Here is a 16882-nt window from a genome sequence, read left to right on the forward strand (position 1 = left end):
GACGCATTGTAAAAATTCGTAAATGGATAGCACAATACTACCTAACTGTAATACAACAATGTTAAAACACTGAATGAAGTTAGATATTGGAATGATAGAGGAAGGAGGCCTGGGGATACAAGTGAAATCAAAAGGAAAGATATACGATAAAGACTGAGATGGTATAATCTAGGTATGCCTAGGGTGTGTAATGATAGTGACTAAATGTACAGATTTGAAAAATGTTTTCGCATGAGGAAGAACAAAGGAATGTCAGTAATGCAGGGTGTTGAAAATAGATGTTAATTAATATTTTAAAACTTTAATTATGCATGAGGCTAAAGCAAAGGATATTTATTTGGTATAAAATTTATATTTTGACTAGTGCATTTTCTAATATAACTTATGTGGACAGCTTAATTGAACACCATAAGTACATGGAACCTTGAGTAGGGCATGATATTTTGTAGGTTTGTCCAGCGTAATGCCTTGATAAATCCCAGAAGGATTTGAACAGTGAATCAAAAAGTATTTGCAAAGTCCCCTTCGAGGAATATTGAAAAGGGTAATATTCAACTTCCCCAAGTGGAGAATTCTTGATATTCTCACAAGCATTGGGGACAACCAAAGCAATAGGCTGGGCCCCCAATCTTGGGGTTTGTTCATATGAAACTTAACCCCACAAAGGATAGGCTAATCCTTCTCAAAATTAGGTCTAAGAGTCACTCACAAGAGAACCTCTTTTGTTTCTCAGATGTGGCCTCTCTCTCTCAGCCAGCACGACAAGCAAATTCACTCCCCTGCCCCTCTTTTCCTGGGGCATGACTCCCAGGGGTGTGTACCTTCTTGGCAGTGTGGAACAGAAATCCTAGAATGAGCTGGGACTCTCAGCACCAAGGGGTTGAGAATACCTTCTCAACCAAAAGGGGGAAGAGAGAAATGAGGCAAAATAAAGTGTCAGTGGCTGAGAGATTCCAGAGTCAAGAGGTTATCCTGGAGGTTATTCTTAACACATTAAATAGATATCACCTTTTTAGTTAAGGCATAACAGATAGGCTGGAGAAAAGTGCCTGAAAATGTAGAGTGTGTGTTCCAGTTCCCGTGTTTCTTGACGATGACTGTATAATGATACAGCTTTCGCATTGTGACAACCTTGTGTGATGCTTCTTTTATCTACCTTATGGACAGATAAGTAAAACATATGGATTAAAAATAAATAAATAATAGGGTGAACAAATGTTAAAATAAATTTAGTAGATTGAAATGCTAGTGATCAATGAAAAGGAGGTGCAAGGAGTATGGTATGTATGAATTTTTTTTCTGTTTTCTTTGTTTTTCTTTTTCTGAATTGATGCAAATGTTCCAGGGAATGTTCATATTGTATGTTGATTGGTTTTTTAATTAGTATTTTAAAAAAAGGAATATGATTCAGTAATCAGAATCATCCCTTTAATCCTAGTTTCTCAGTTACATTATATATGATTCTTTTTAGTTTTTCAGGGTCTATGGTAATGACCTCTCTCATTTCTGATTTTGTTTATTTGCATCTTCTCTTTTTCATTTAGTCTGTTTGTTAATCTTGTTGGTCTTCTCAAAGAACCATTGGTTTCGATTCTCTCTTTTATGTCTCTGTTCTCCGTGTCATTTATTTCAGCTTTAATCTTTATTATTACTTTTCCTCTACTTGCTTTAGAGTTAGTTTGTTGTTTTTTTCTCTCATTTCTTCAGTTTAGTTAGATCTTTGGTTTTAGCTCTTCCTTTGTTTTTTTATGGCTCTTTTCAGTTTATTGCATGACAGAGTTCCATTAGTCCAAGTTAAAAGCGGACCCCAAATAGTTACATTATACAGGCTGTGAGATTTTTAAACTTTTGACAGGGGACAGAAGGTGAATTTTCCACTCATTGCAAGGAAGTCCTCACTTAAGCTCCAGTGAGCCACAAGCACTTAAAACCATAAACCTTCAGCTGATTGTCCTTAGGCAGTCCAATCTCTACAAGGAACTGGCATAAGTTCTTGTGATGGTCACCCTGTGGTAGCTGTGTTCCAGCTGTGTTTCTTGAAAATGATCACCCATCTCCATATTCTGGATGCTCACTTACAGTACCATTGCAGGCAAATTTCTTCTTAAATGCCTTCATTAGTTTCTTTTTATTATAATCCTCAGTGAACCCCTTGACAGTGGTAAAGGTCTTCTTGCCTTTTTTCTGTTGAATTCTTATGTAAATATAATCCTCAATTCCGGCACAAAGCACATCATTATCCTTTCTTGCATCAGCAAAGGGATCGAAAGAATGGAGATTCTGTCTAGTGGCTTATGATACTTAAATAGCCTGTGTAAAGCAATGGAAGGCAGAGAGAAGCAGCCAGAGAAGGCGGGCAGAGGGGACGTGGCGTTGTGAAGCAAGGGGCAAGGTTGAGAGGTTGGTGAATCCTCTGAGGCGGTTCAGTGACTGGGCTCCTCCTGTTTAAGGCAGGTGTTTAGAACTATAGATTTCCCTCTCAGTACCACCTTCACTACATCCCATCATCTAGATGTTGCCTGCTGTTTTCCCTGTGTATGGGTCACGCTTTTCTATTTCTTTACCTGTCTTGTAAGTTTTTGCAAACTGGCTATTTTAAGTGATATGACTTGCCAATATTGTTGTTTGCTCATTTGCTCAGTAACTTAAGTTGACTATTTTGGTGGAAATTGTTTCTCCCCTGTAGTTTGAACACTACGATGTTGATCGTAAGAGGGCATAACCTATGGCATGTACACTTTCATCCTGGAGTGACAGTGGTTTCTCAGGGCTTTCTTTACCTCTTTCTCTGATATCCCTGATAAATTGACTGCCTCTGTTGGTATCACACCCAATTGTTTGACTTCAGTAATTGTCATTGTATTTCACTGTTGTTATAAAAAGTGCCATGGGATTTAAATTGTCCTTAGTCTTACCCAGTTAAATCTTGGCTCCTTTGTAGGAGTAGTTTCAGATAAATTTTTTAAGTTTGTTCTGACCTCAACAAGACTCTTCTGTTGTCTATTTTCCCCTAGTTCTCCTTATTAAACTAGCTTACCTTTGATTTAGCTACCAGCCTCATAATTGCTTCCCACCAAATGTCCGTTGTTTCTGAGAACACTCTTAGGTTTGTTTACCCACACTTTGTTACAAATAAAATCAGATCCTTTAGGGCATGTTTTGGAGCACTCTCTTCTTTTAGCCAGTCTCTTCATTTGGGCAAAGCTTCTCTGCCACTGCTGTGAACCTGCTGGGGTGGGAGTGGGGGGGATTAGTAGCCTGCTTCTTTGAGTGATACTTCTGCTTTATAATGTCAGGGGCAGTATCCTCTGGACTTCTTGGCTTGCCACTCCTGGTGTGGAAATTCTGTCCTGTGAGTGAGCTGAAAAGAGAGGGATCAGGGCAAACACTCTCATCTTCCACAGCTGAGGTAGATTCTCCACCCTGTGAAGGGGACTGGGTGGAGAAAGATTGCCTCTGACCTCTTGACCACACCACCCTGAAATTTAAACTGGGTACCACAGAGCTAGGGGGTATGAAAAATGGTGTCAACCTGCCCCTCTGTATCCTTGACTGTGTTTGGGGGTAGAGGAAGTACCGTCTTGGCCACATTTCCCCCAAGTGAAGCTTACATAGTTGCTCTTACCAAGACTCAGGATAAGTTCTTGAATAAATGCTGTTTCATTTTTTTTCATGCCCTTAGAACAATTTCTTGATACCTTGTAAATTCTTTGTTATTTTATTATTTTCACCATAATGTTTGTTTCCCTGGGGAGCAGATGGAATTCTTCACACAGCTGATTTTTGAGAGTTTAATCAGTGTAGGATCACTTTGCTGTTGTATATAAGCATTTCCACTGCTTTTTTTCTTCCTTTTTTTCTGGGTGCATGGTCCGGGAATCAAACCCGGGTCTCCCACATGAAAGGCAAGCATTCTACCACTGAACCACCCACGCACCCTATAAGCATTTTTGTTATTGCTATATCCTATTTGCTAATATTTTGTTGAGGATTTTCGCACCTGTGTTCTTGAGATATATGGGTATATTTTGGGAAGTGTTCCATCCTCTTCTGTTTTTCTGAAAGAAAATTGAGTAGAGTTATTGTTAATTTGTTTTTAAGTGTTTCTTAGAATTTTTCAGTGAATCCATCTCTTCCTGGAGATTACATTTTGGGTAAGCATTTCTTTAAACTATGATCTCATCTCTTCTCCAGTGAAACTTCAGAACAATCCTTGTTGCAGGACTTCAGTTTAAAGAAAATCAACAACACAATGTCTTTAAGAACAACAATCCCAAGGCAAATTGTCACATCAGAGAAAGTCAATCCTACAGCCCCATTTTCTTTTCCATTATCCTGTCATCCCCACGTTCTTGCCCAGTCAGCTGCCTGACAGAATATTTGCTGATGATTGCTTGGAATGGTTGGTTACTAATAGAATTCTCTTGAAGGCCAAAGCCTTTAGTCTCAAGAAAAGCAAAACAGTCTCAAATGATGACACTTTAAGGGCCTGTGATAGACAATTAGTAAAACATCCTTAAGAAGCCTTCTTGACAAGTCACAAACCAAAGTATAGTAATAATAATATAAAATTTATCTGTGACTTCCTGTGTGACATGCATTTTACATTTGTAATTCCATTATATTCTTACAGCAATCCTATGACGTGCATGGCTTCATTTCCCCCTTTTTAAATGAAGGGATTAACTGAGACCAAGGAAGTAACTTAAGTATCCTGGTCATATGGCTGATAAATCGGGAAGCCATGACTATATTCAGGCAGTCGAGCTTTGCAGCCTAAAGTCCAGACTGCTATGTTATTGTGCCTATTATTTTGCTTTGGGTGCAGAAGGGAACTGTGATTCCATGTGCTGGGTGATTGGGCAGGAGTTCTGTAGGATTCTTGTAGTTTCTTACTAACTAATGTTATCTGTGACATGGTAAGAGTAAGAAATAATTGTTAGAGGAGACACACCATGACTGCTTCATTACATCCTTCACGGTCAGTGCCATAATTTGTATCTTGGCTTTTGTCTAAGACAGCTCAACCCTAAACCTTGAGTCTTTCTTCCTGGGCTCACACAAAGTTGTAAAAAGTATTTTAGTAAATTTTATAAGAATACTATAAAAGTCCATCTGCTGCCTAGAACAATTTCAGCTGTCCCAGAAACATCTTATCTCCAACCCGCATTTCATTTCTTTTATTGTTGTTGTGTGTGTGTTCATTACATTTCTGATTTAGGGAATTGTGTACTCATGTACTTTGTATCACAATTTAGTAGCTTTAGGTAATCTTGGGGAAGTTACAGTTATTATTACTAAAACAGTGAATAATAAATAATGCCTATATGATAGAATTGGTGTGAGGTTAAAATGAGATATTTCTCTAAAATTTTCTAAGTACTTTTATAATCTGCTATAAATAATTTTCACCATTTTTATTGTCTTATGGCATTATTTATTTTATGAATACAAGTTTTATATTTAATCAAATGTGTTACTTTCAGTCATATAATTCAAATAAAAGGAAGGGATAAGACAAATGGCATCGAAATATGCATGAGATACTGTGATAACAGTATGCAATAACAAAAAGTAGCATGATAAATAGCTTGAAAGCAGAAGGCTTTTGGGGGTGGGAGTGGGGGGTGGGAAGTGGGCGGGCATGTGTGTGTATAGTCCAGGTATCAGACCTGGGTTTCCCACATGGAAGGTAAGCATTCTACTACTGAACTACCTATGCACCCTACCAGAAGGTATTTTTGATCAGGTTTTTCCTTGTACCTTAATATTTGTTATGTATAACTTGAACCATTTTGCCTAAGGTCAAATTTGTTTCTTAGGTTCTATGTAACATGTGAAGTCTCTTCTCAATCAAGTTGTTGGTATGGGAACAGTTGCCAATTTAATAGACAAGGGCAAATATTGACTAAGTTAAAAATTGTAAAATAAAGTTTATCAAATTTGATTTAATTTTATTTTTCTTCTAGAAGCACGAACAGGGGCAAGTTCTATTGGATATAGTCTTCAAGCATCTTGACTTAACTGAGCGAGACTATTTTGGTTTACAGTTGGCTGATGATTCCACAGACAATCCAGTAAGTTTAAACTGTTGACTTTCATTTTTCTTTTAGTTTTTCTATCTGTTCATAATATAAACTCCATTCTAATCTATGGTGTTCATTGATTTAAAGAGTTTTTAAATTTTTGATTAGAATATTTAGAGATAATGTAATTCTTTTGCATTTTTTCCCATTTTCTTGATGTTCTAATCTATAAGAGGTTATTTCCTTTAAGGTTTTCAAAATTATAATGTTAGTCTGTAAATTTCTCATGCCAGTTGCTCATTTACGTGTCTCAGACAACCAAAAAGTAAATCTGATCCATTCCTCTTGATATAAAGAAAGAAAATGGTATATAAAAGTTAAAATATTAACTCTAATATTACTTTTATTAAATTTTTAAATAAAAATGTTTTAAAATGTTAACAAATCTGATTTTTAAGTAAGTCAGTCTACACTAAGTTGAAATCTTTTCTTTTTTTTCATTAATGTAGAGCTGTTTCTTACTAAATAATCCTTATTTTTTTTTAATTTTGCAATTAGGAAGATTCAAGAGAAGACCCATCCACATGAGATGGAGTTTAAATTTCAGAGGTGTACTGTTCTTTAGAAATAATTGGATTCCTTGGATTATTCCTTATCTTCAGTAATTACAATCATGATTCTTTCCATTGAAAGGACCACATCTTAGAAGATAGCATGTGATGAATAGTAGAAATTTTTGACTTTGATATTTAAACATTATAAAATGCCCTAAAAAAATGTAACCTATTATGGCTGTAGATGAACACTGTCTTAGCATATTCTCATAGAATTCTTCATGAATTTATATGGCTGTACAGTGAGGGACTTTTAAAAAAGAGTATGATACACTAAAGTATACGTTAAAATAATCCTTTTGCTAAGTGCAAGAATATCATCATTTTGAAGGAAATATTTTGTGTAGTTTAAAGAAATTGGACTGGTGAAGGAATGGTTCTCTGAATCAGTGCTTCTTTTTGACTATATTAATAGAATGACCAAAAAGTAAAAGCACTGTTCTTGAGCAAAATAGGAATTTTTTCCCCCATGGTCAGAACTCTAGTTCTCTGAATAAATGCTTAATGGGAAGAAAATATGAAATGTGAAATAATACTGCTTATTTTCTTGCAATGGTTTACTGATATTGTGTGACAAAGCAGCCATGAAAAAACATGATGTGGATAAAAACAAGCGAAAGACAGCTAGTGTCAGTGGAAATAAAGTCTTTTTTTGTTTCTTTGTTTGGTTTTGTTTCTTTGTTTTTAACTATTTCATTGTGTGATATAACATATTTAAAAAACAAAGAAAGAATAAAGTAAGTTTTCAAAGCAGTCTTCAACAAGTAATTACAGGATGGATCCCAGAGTTTGTCATAGGCTACCATACCATCCTCTTAGATTTTTCTTTCTAGTTATTCCAGAACATTAGAGGCTAGAAGGAATAAATGTTTTTTTTATCATCACAATAGACTTCTTATTCCTTTTTGTGAAAAGTAACATATACAAAAAAGCAATAAATTTTAAAGGATAACACAATAATCAGTTGTGGAACAGATTTCAGAGTTTGGTATGGGTTACAATTCCACAATTTTAGGTTTTTACTTCTAGCTGTCCTAAGATACTGCAGATTAAAAGAAATATCTATTTAATGATTCAACAGTTATATTTGTTTGTTAAACCCTACATTCTCTGCATAACTCCACCATCAATTTTGATCTTTCTATCCCACTCTTTAGGGGTATTTGGGATATGGCCATTCTAACTTTTTCATGTTGGAAGCGGCTGTCAGTAATATGGGGTTGGGAGATGAAACTAGTTCATGTTCTGGAGAGGCTGGGCCCTCTAGGTTTTAGGACTTATCTGGTCCAGGGGCCCATCTGGAAGTTCTAGGTTTCTGGAAAGTTACCCTACTGCATGGAACCTCTGTAGAATTGTATATCATCCTAGGTGTTCTTTAGGATTGGCTGGAATGGTCAATTGGGGTTTGGCAATTTATAATAGGTAGCAGTATCTAACTGAAGCTTGTGTAAGAGTGACCTTCGTTGTAGCCTCTCAACTCTGAACTCTCTCAGCCACTGATACCTTATTTGTTACACTTCTTTCCCCTGTTTTGGTCAGGATGGAATTGTTCATCCCATGGGGCCAGAGCAGGATTCATCCCTGGGAGTCATCTCCCATGCCAGCAGGGAGACTTTAGCCCCTAGATGTCATGTCCCACATAGTGGGGAGGGCAGTGATTTCACTTACAGAATTGGGCTTAGAGAGAGTGAGGCCACATCTGAGCAACAAAAGAGATCCTCCAGAAGTAACTGTTACGCATATCTATAGGTAGGCTAAGCTTCTCCGCTACCTGCATAGGCTTAACAAAAGTAAGCCTCAAGATAAGGGGCTTGGCCTATTGATTTGAGTTGTCCTTTATGTGTGACACAGTATCAGGGGATTCCCTGATGGTACAGCTTAATAGTTCTGTATTTTTTCTCCCATCCCTCAAGACACTTTGCCAATACTTTTTGATTATCTGCTTAATATATTCTCGGAGGTATCTAGGCATTACATTAAGCTATACAGGAATAAAGGCCCTCATTCTTATTCTGGGTCCCCTGTGTTTCAGTTGTTCAAATGAGCCATCCAGACAGGTTGAGTTAGGTTGTGTGCTACAGAAAATTTAGGTTCCAGGCAAAATAAACTTTCTTCCTTCAGTCTCAAAGAGTAGGTATGGTTCTCAAATATAGCAGTGTCTTCGTTACCCCTCTATTCTGAATTATCTTAATCCCGACCCGATGGGCTTCGTTCTTACTTCAATAGCAAGTTATAGATTTCTCAAAATCAAGAAATAATAATTACCACTCTGGACTAAATGTGTCTGCCTAACTCAACCTGTCTGGATGGCTCATTTGAACAACTGAAACACAGGGGACCCAGAATAAGAATGAGGGCCTTTATTCCTGTATAGCTTAATGTAATGCCTAGATACCTCCTAGAATTTACAGTCTAGGCCCCTGTTTTCTTATAAGCATTTTCTAAAGGTGACCTTACAATAATTATTCTTTTGTTTCTGCCTTATTTTACCTCAACAAATGTCCCACGGAGTTATTCACATCATTGCGTGCCTCAAGACCATGTTCCTTTTTGTAGTAGCACAGTATTGGATCATATGTATGCACCGTCGTTCAACAACTACTTCTCAGTCAGTGCATCCTTCACCACCTGCATTTGTTAGGCATCATGTATAGTGCCCAAAGTCCACAGTCCATCAACACTCTCAATCTTAGATGATTTCATTGTTCCCAGGAGAAAGCTAACCAATAAACACACCCTCAACAAATAGGAAATCTAAACCTCCCCTTAACTCTTGTCTCTGCCCTCCATTATTTACCCATGATGTTGCTGTGATACTGCTGATGTTTTCCTGTTAAACATAGCCCATAGCATGCATAGCAGTTTCCCACCTGTACCCTGGACTTAACCACTCTTTGTACACCAATCATACCTTTGAAGTAGTTCTTGCAAAAACTTATTTATATTTCTAATGTTAATCAAAGGGACACAACCCCTTTGAATCTTGTTCACGTTTAATATGATAATATTAGTTATAGACCTACTAGAGAACTGCCATCATTCCTATCTGTTGCCTTACATTTGAGTTCAACCTCATTAGCTAACCGTTCACCCATCTCTAGCTTCTATATATTTCTAAGTTCCATATGTTCTGCATTATAAGCCTCTGATTTTGCCTTTACCGTGGTCATAAAAGTAGAGTCATACAGTATCTATCCTTTTGTGACTGGATTATTTCACTCAGCCTTATGTCCTCAAGTTTCATCTGTCTTGTCATGTGCTTCACGATGTCATTTTGTCTTAACATTATAATGTTGTATAATATTCCATCATATGTATATTCCACATTTTGTTAATCCACTCGTCTGATGGTGGACATTTGGATTGTTTCTATCTTTTGACAATTGTGAATGGTGCCACTATGAACATTGATGTGTAAATGTCTGTTTGTGTCACTCCTTTCAGCTCTTCTGAGTATATACCAAGTAGTACTATTGCCAGGTCATAGGGCAATTTGATATTTAGTTTTCTAAAGAACCACCAAACTGTCTTCGATAGTGTCTATACTATTATACATTCCTACCAGCAGTACATAAGTGTCCCAATTTCTTCACATCCTCTCCAACATTTGTAGTTTCCTCTTTGTTTAATAACAGCCATTCTTGTAGGTATGAGGTGGTATCTCATTGTAGTCTTGATCTGCCTTTCTCTTGTAACTTATGAAAATGAACATCTGTTCATGTGGTTTTGGGGCGTCTGTATTTGCTCTTCAGAAAAATGCCTATTCATATCTTTAGCCCATTTTATAATTGGGTTGTTCTTTTGTTGTTGAGTTGTATGATTTCAATATGTATACAGGATATCAAACCTTTGTCCAGTGTTTGATTTCCAAATATTTTCTCCCATTGAGTTTGCTGCCTGTTCACGTTTTTGACAAAGTCTTTTGAGGTGCAGAAGCATTTGATTTTGAGGAGTTCCCATTTATCTATTGTTTCTTTTGTTACTTGTGGTTTGAGTGTGAAGTTTAGGGAGCTACCTCCTTTTACTAGGCCTTGAAGATGTTTCCCTACATTTTCTTCTAGAAGCTTTATGATGCTAGTTCGTATTTTAGGTGTTTGATCCACTCTGAGTTAATTTTTGTTTAGGGTGTAAGGTAAGGGTCCTTTTTCATTCTTTTGGCTATTGATATCCAGTTCCCCATGCTCATTTATTGAAAAGACTATTTTGTTCCACTTCATTGGATTTGGGGGCCTTGTCAAATATCAGTTGACCATTGATTTGGTGGTTTATTTCTACACCTTTGATTCGCTTCATTGGTCAATACTTCTGTCTTTGTTTCAGTACCATGCTGTTTTGACTACTGTGGCTTTACAATAAGTTTTTTTTTCTTTTTTCTTTTTTCTTTTTTTTTTTTTTTACATGGGCAGGCATCCGAAATCAAACAAGAGTCTCCAGCATGCCAGGCAAGAACTCTGCCTGCTGAGCCACCATGGCCCACCCTTTACAATGAGTTTTAAAATCAGGAAGTGTTAATGCTATCACTTCATTCTTCTTTTTTAGGATGCTTTTTAGCTATTCAAGTTCTCTTCCCCTTTCAGATAAATTTGGTAACTATCTATTCTGAGTCTTCAAAATAGGTTGTTGGAATTTTGATTGGTACTACATTGAATCTGTAGATGAATTTGGGTAGAATTGACATCTTAACTATATTTAACCTTCCTGTACGTGAGCAGGGAATGTTTTTTCACCTATTTAGATCTTATTTGATTTATTTTAGCGATGTTATGTAGTTTTCTGTGTACAAGTTCCTTATGTCCCTAGTTAAATTCATTCCTAAGTACTTGATTCTTTTAGTTTGCTATTTTGAATGGAACTTTTTTCTTAACTGACTCCTCAATTAGGTCATTGCTTGTTTGCTTGTGTATAGAAACATTACTGATTTTTATACATTAATTTCATATCCTGCCACCTTGTTGAATTTGTTTATTAGCTCAAGTAACTTTGTTGTAGATTTCTCAGGATTTTCTAAGTATAGTATCATATCTTCTGCAAATAATGAAAGTTTTTCTTCTTCTTTTCCAATTTGGATGCTTCTTATATCTTTGTCCTGCCTGATTGCTCCAGCTAGAACTTCTACCACAGTGTTGATTATTTATGGTGAAAGAGAACATCCTTGTCTCATTCCTGATCTTAGGGGGAAAACTTTCAGTCTCTCTCCATAGAGTACTCTGCTGGCCATCATTTTTCATATATGCCAGGTGTTTATCTTTTGAAGTGTTTTTATTGGAAAAGGATGTTGAATATGGTCAAATGCATTTTCAGCATCAATCGAGATGATCATGTGTTTTTTTTCCCTTTCACCTTGTTATTCTGCTGTATTACATTAATTGATTTTCTTGTGTTGAACCATCCTTGAGTTCCTGGTATAAACCCCACTTTGTTGTGGTGTATAATTCTTTTAATGTGTTGTTGGATTCGATTTACTAGTATTTTGTTGAGAATTTTTATATCTACGTTCATTAGGGAGATTGCCCTCTAGTTTTCCTTTCTTATAACATCTTTACTTGGTTTCGGTATGAAAGTGATGTTAGCTTCATAAAATGAGTTAGGTAGTGTTCCTTTTTCCTCAGTTTTTTGGCAAAGTTTGAGTGGTATTGATTGGTGTTAGTTCTTTTTGGAATGTTTTATAAAATTCTCCTTGAAGCCATCTGGCCTTGGGCTCATCTTTGTAGGAAGATTTTTGATGATAGATTGAATCTCTTTACTTGTGATTGATTTGTTGAGATCTTCTGTTTCTTCCTGAGCCAGTGTAGCTTGTTTGTTTCCAGGAATTTGTCCGTTTCATCTAAGTTGTCTAGTTTGTTGGCATATACTTGTTCATAGTATCCTCTTATGATTTCTTTTATTTGTCAGGTTCTGTGGTAATGCACCCCTTCTCATTTCTGATTTTGTTTATTTGCGTCCTCTCTCTTTTTTCTTTCTTGCTAGTGGCCCATCAATTTTATTGAATTTCTCAAAGAACCAACTGTTGATTTTATTGATTTTTTTCTATTGTTATTTTGTTCTCCCACCCATTTAACTCTGCTTTAATCATTGTTATTTCTCTTCTTGTATTTGCTTTGGGGTTAGTTTGCTGTTCTTTCTCAAGTTCCTCCAGGTGAGTAGTTTTTACTCTTTCTTGTTTTTTAATATAGGCATTTAGGGCAATAAATTTCCCTCTCAGCACAGCCTTTGCCACATCTCATATGTTCTGATATGAGTCTCTTGTAAAGACCTTACAGCTGGATTATATTTCTTAATCCATTCTGCCAATCTTTATCTTTTAATTGGTGCATTTAGTCCGTTAACACTCAGAGTTATTACTGAAAAGGCTTTTCTTGAATCCACTGTCTTATCTTTTGGATTTTATTTGTCAGATTTAAATATTATTTTCCCTTTTTCTCTTTTTATCGTTTAAGTTACCCTTGCTGGTACTCTTCAATTCTGTGCCCTCCTCCAGACATCCCTCTCCTGTCTGAAATAAAGCTGCTTATATGGAACTGAAATTTTAAAAAATAAATAATAAAATAAATAAAAACCAAACTTTTCCTCATTATTTGATGCCATTGGTAGGTGACTTGAGCTGTCCAAGGGCCTTGAAAAATACTGTTACTTCTTGATTAATAATTGAATTTGGTTGATGCACCAAAACCCATGTAAAAATGAAAGTGAATAGAAATGTCAGTAATGTCATACTCGGTTATCAAATACAGGAAATGCATTTCATTAGGGGCTTTATTTCAGTATAAGATTTCCAGATCATTTTTTCACTGTGGGAGAATCTAGAAACACTAGACAAATTCAGAAATAGCCTCATATGTTCATTTCTTCTGTCCTTTGGCTATTACAGATCTCACTATTTAAGGAAACTGTTTATTTCCACTGAGTTTGAATGAAACTCCCAGGATCGAAACCCCCAGGATCCCTAACATAATATTCTAAGCTGCCACTACCAAATAATCAGTTGGCTCTTGATAGGAGACTTGACAGCCAAGTTTGACCTACTAGGTATGTGAGATCATTAGATTTTATGAAAGGAAGAAGTGTATCGTATTACAAGTGGAGAATAGAAAATGGATGTATAGTATGCCATTAATGATTTTTAGCTTTTTCAGTTGCCACAAGTTTTGATGTTATATATTTTTTAGTAACAAGGAACAGAAACCAACTCAGGATAATTTAAGCAAAAAAGCAAAGTAAATGAACCAGGCAGTGGCGTAACATCAGACTGCTAGTGCATTGTTAAAAACTCAGGAAATTCTATTTTACTGTATGCTTTGCTTTTCTCTTTATATCAGCTTCATTCTTCAATCTGCTGCTGTTTGACTTCTGTATTCCTAAGGTCATGATGGAATTCGACCATTATTACCTTCCCTATTTGTTTGTCTTCAAAGGTGCCTACCTAAAGAGTGCCATCGTTATCCTAGTGTCTAATTGAAAATTATGTGAAAAGGCTTTTTGAATGCTTGGCTTACGTCAATAATCTACTTCTGATCTAATTAACTATGGCCGTGGTTTGAGGTTACCTTGAAATTTCATGGTGTTTCCTGAAATAACCATGTTAAAAGTGGCAGAGAAGGGGGTTGGAGTTTCCAGAAAAGAGGAGGAAGACATTTCCCAGAAAGATAAATTGTGAGCCAGGGAAATACCTACAGTTTGTCTGCTACATTTCATTATTTGTTAGCTTTGAGAGGAAATAGATAATTCTTCAGTTATCTTGTTGGCCCTTACAGATCAGACCCTCTAGCCATTGGCCTAGCTTTAGATAGATTGGAGAAATAAGTTAGCAACAGAGTTAGAGACCAGCTGCTTACACTAAAGTTACTGTCATTTGTATGAAAAACCATCATTCCATTGAAATATATAAACCACAAGAGATTAAAATTCCATTACATAAATTTGTATTCCAAGAAAACATTTCTATTCTAGACCTAATTACATTATGAAGATGAGGAAGCAGAGGTATTTTGAAGTGGGGTGATATTTTCAAGTAAGAAGTTCTAAGATCCTATTATTTATGATGAAAATAGTGGCTTCCAGAAAAGTTGGAATCATACTTGTTTTTTAATTTTGGTTTTATTGAGATGTATTCACACACCGATACGAATCATTCAAAGTATACAAATCACTGACTCATAATAGCAACACCTAGTTGTGCATACCCTATGATAAGTTTCAGAATATTTTCATTATCCAGAGTAGAAATAAAAAAAGAAAACACAAATCTTCCCATACCCTTTATCCCCCCCATTATTGAACCATAGTACTATTGTAGTACATTTCTTAATGTTGATGAGAGAATATTAAAGTATTACTGTTAACTATAGTCCATAGTATGTAATAGGTACATTTTCCCCATATACCCCTCTATTATTAACTCCATGTAATAGTGTCATACATTTGTTCTAGTTTATGAAAGAATATTTTTTATATTTGTACAATTAATCATTGATGTCTACCACAGGAGAATCATAAAATTTTTTTATTTTTAAATTAAAAAAAATATTACAAAAAAGAAACACAAACATTCTTAACATGTGATCATTCTGTTCTACATGTATAATCAGTAATTCACAATATCATCACATAGTTACATATTCATCACCATGATCACTTCCCAGAACACCTGCATCAATCTAGAAAAAGAAACAAAAAGACAAAAGAAAAATAAAATGAAAAGAGAAAAAAAAAATTGTACATACCATACCCCCCACTCATACCCCTCACCAACCACCAGCATTTCAAACTAAGTCCATTTTAATATTTGTTCCCCCACCACCTATTTTTATTCCATATGTTCCACTCGTCTGTTGACAAGGTAGGTAAAAGGAGTATCAGACACAAGGCTTTCACAATCACACAGTCACACTGTGAAAGCCATATCATTATACAATCATCCTCAAGGAACATGGCTACTGGAACACAGCTCCACATTTTCAGGCAGTTCCCTCTAGCCTCTCCATTACATCTTGGATAACAAGGTGATATCTACTTAATGCATAAGAATAACCTCCAGGATAACCTCTTCACTCTGTTTGGAATCTCTCAGCCATTGACACTTTGTCTCATTTCACTCTTCACCCTTTTGGTTGAGAAGGTTTTCTCAATCCCTTGATGCTAGGTCTCAGCTCATTCTAGAGTTTTTCTCAATCCCTTGATGCTGAGTCTCAGCTCATTCTAGGAGTTCTGTCCCACATTGCCAGGAAGGTCCACACCCCTGGGAGTCACGTCCCACGTAGACGGGGGAGGGTGGTGAGTTTGCTTGTTGTGTTGGATGGAGAGAGAGGCCACATCTGAGCAACAAAAGAGGTTCTCCTGGGGGTGACTCCTAGGCCTTATTTTAAGTAGGCTTAACCTATCCTTTGTGGGGTTGTTTCATATGAACAAACCCCAAGACTGGGGGTTCAGCCCATAGCTTTGGTTGTTCACACTGCTGGTGAGAATATCAAGAGTTCAACGTGGGGCGGTTGAATTTTCCCTGTTTCTCCCCATTCCCCGAAGGGGACTTTGCAAATGCTTTTCCATTCACTGATTAAATCACTCTGGGATTCATCAGCACATCACTCTGGACAAACCAACAAAATCTCATGTCCTACCCAAGGTTCCATATACTTATGTTGTTCAACCAACTATCTACATAAGTTATATTAGGAGATGCTCTAGTCAAAATATAAATTTTGTACCAAAAAACATTTTTTGCTTTAATCTCACACATAAGTTGAAAGTTTGAAATATTAATTACCATCTGTTTTCAACACCCTGCAGTAATGACATTCCTTTGTTCATCCTCATGCAAAAACATTTTTTAAATTTGTCCATTTAGTCACTATCATTATACACTCTAGTCATTCCTAGATTATACCATCTCAATCTTTATCATCTAGCTTTCTTTGTGATTTCATTTATGCCCCCAGCCCTCCTCCCTCTGTCATTCTCACATTCAGCTTCATTCAGTGGTTTAACATAATTGTATTACAGTTAGGTAGTATTATGCTGTCCATTTCTGAGTTTTTATAGTCAGTCCTATTGCACAATCTGTATCCCTTGAGCTACAATTGCCCAATATCTTGCCCTATTTCTATCTCCTGATGGTCTTTGTTACCAACAAAATATTCTGAGTTTATTCACTAATGTCAGTTCATATCAGTGAGACCATACAGTATTTGTCCTTTTGTTTCTGGCTAATCTCACTCAGCATAATGTCCTTAAGATACATCCATGTTG

General features: G+C 36.2%; 1 protein-coding gene and 1 pseudogene across 1 annotated transcript in view; one reads left to right on the forward strand and one right to left on the reverse strand.

Moving 5' to 3' along the window:
• The window catches only part of PTPN4 (protein tyrosine phosphatase non-receptor type 4), a 363873-nt gene that overhangs the window by 179451 nt on the left and 167540 nt on the right, over positions 1 to 16882 (forward strand). The window contains 1 exon segment of the mRNA XM_077151764.1: positions 5970 to 6090. Coding sequence (XP_077007879.1) covers positions 5970 to 6090 — 121 coding nt within the window.
• Positions 1900 to 3674, reverse strand: LOC143676762 (eukaryotic translation initiation factor 1 pseudogene; annotated as a pseudogene).

Source organism: Tamandua tetradactyla, chromosome 3, assembly GCF_023851605.1.
Source record: "Tamandua tetradactyla isolate mTamTet1 chromosome 3, mTamTet1.pri, whole genome shotgun sequence".
Taxonomy (NCBI): domain Eukaryota; kingdom Metazoa; phylum Chordata; class Mammalia; order Pilosa; family Myrmecophagidae; genus Tamandua; species Tamandua tetradactyla.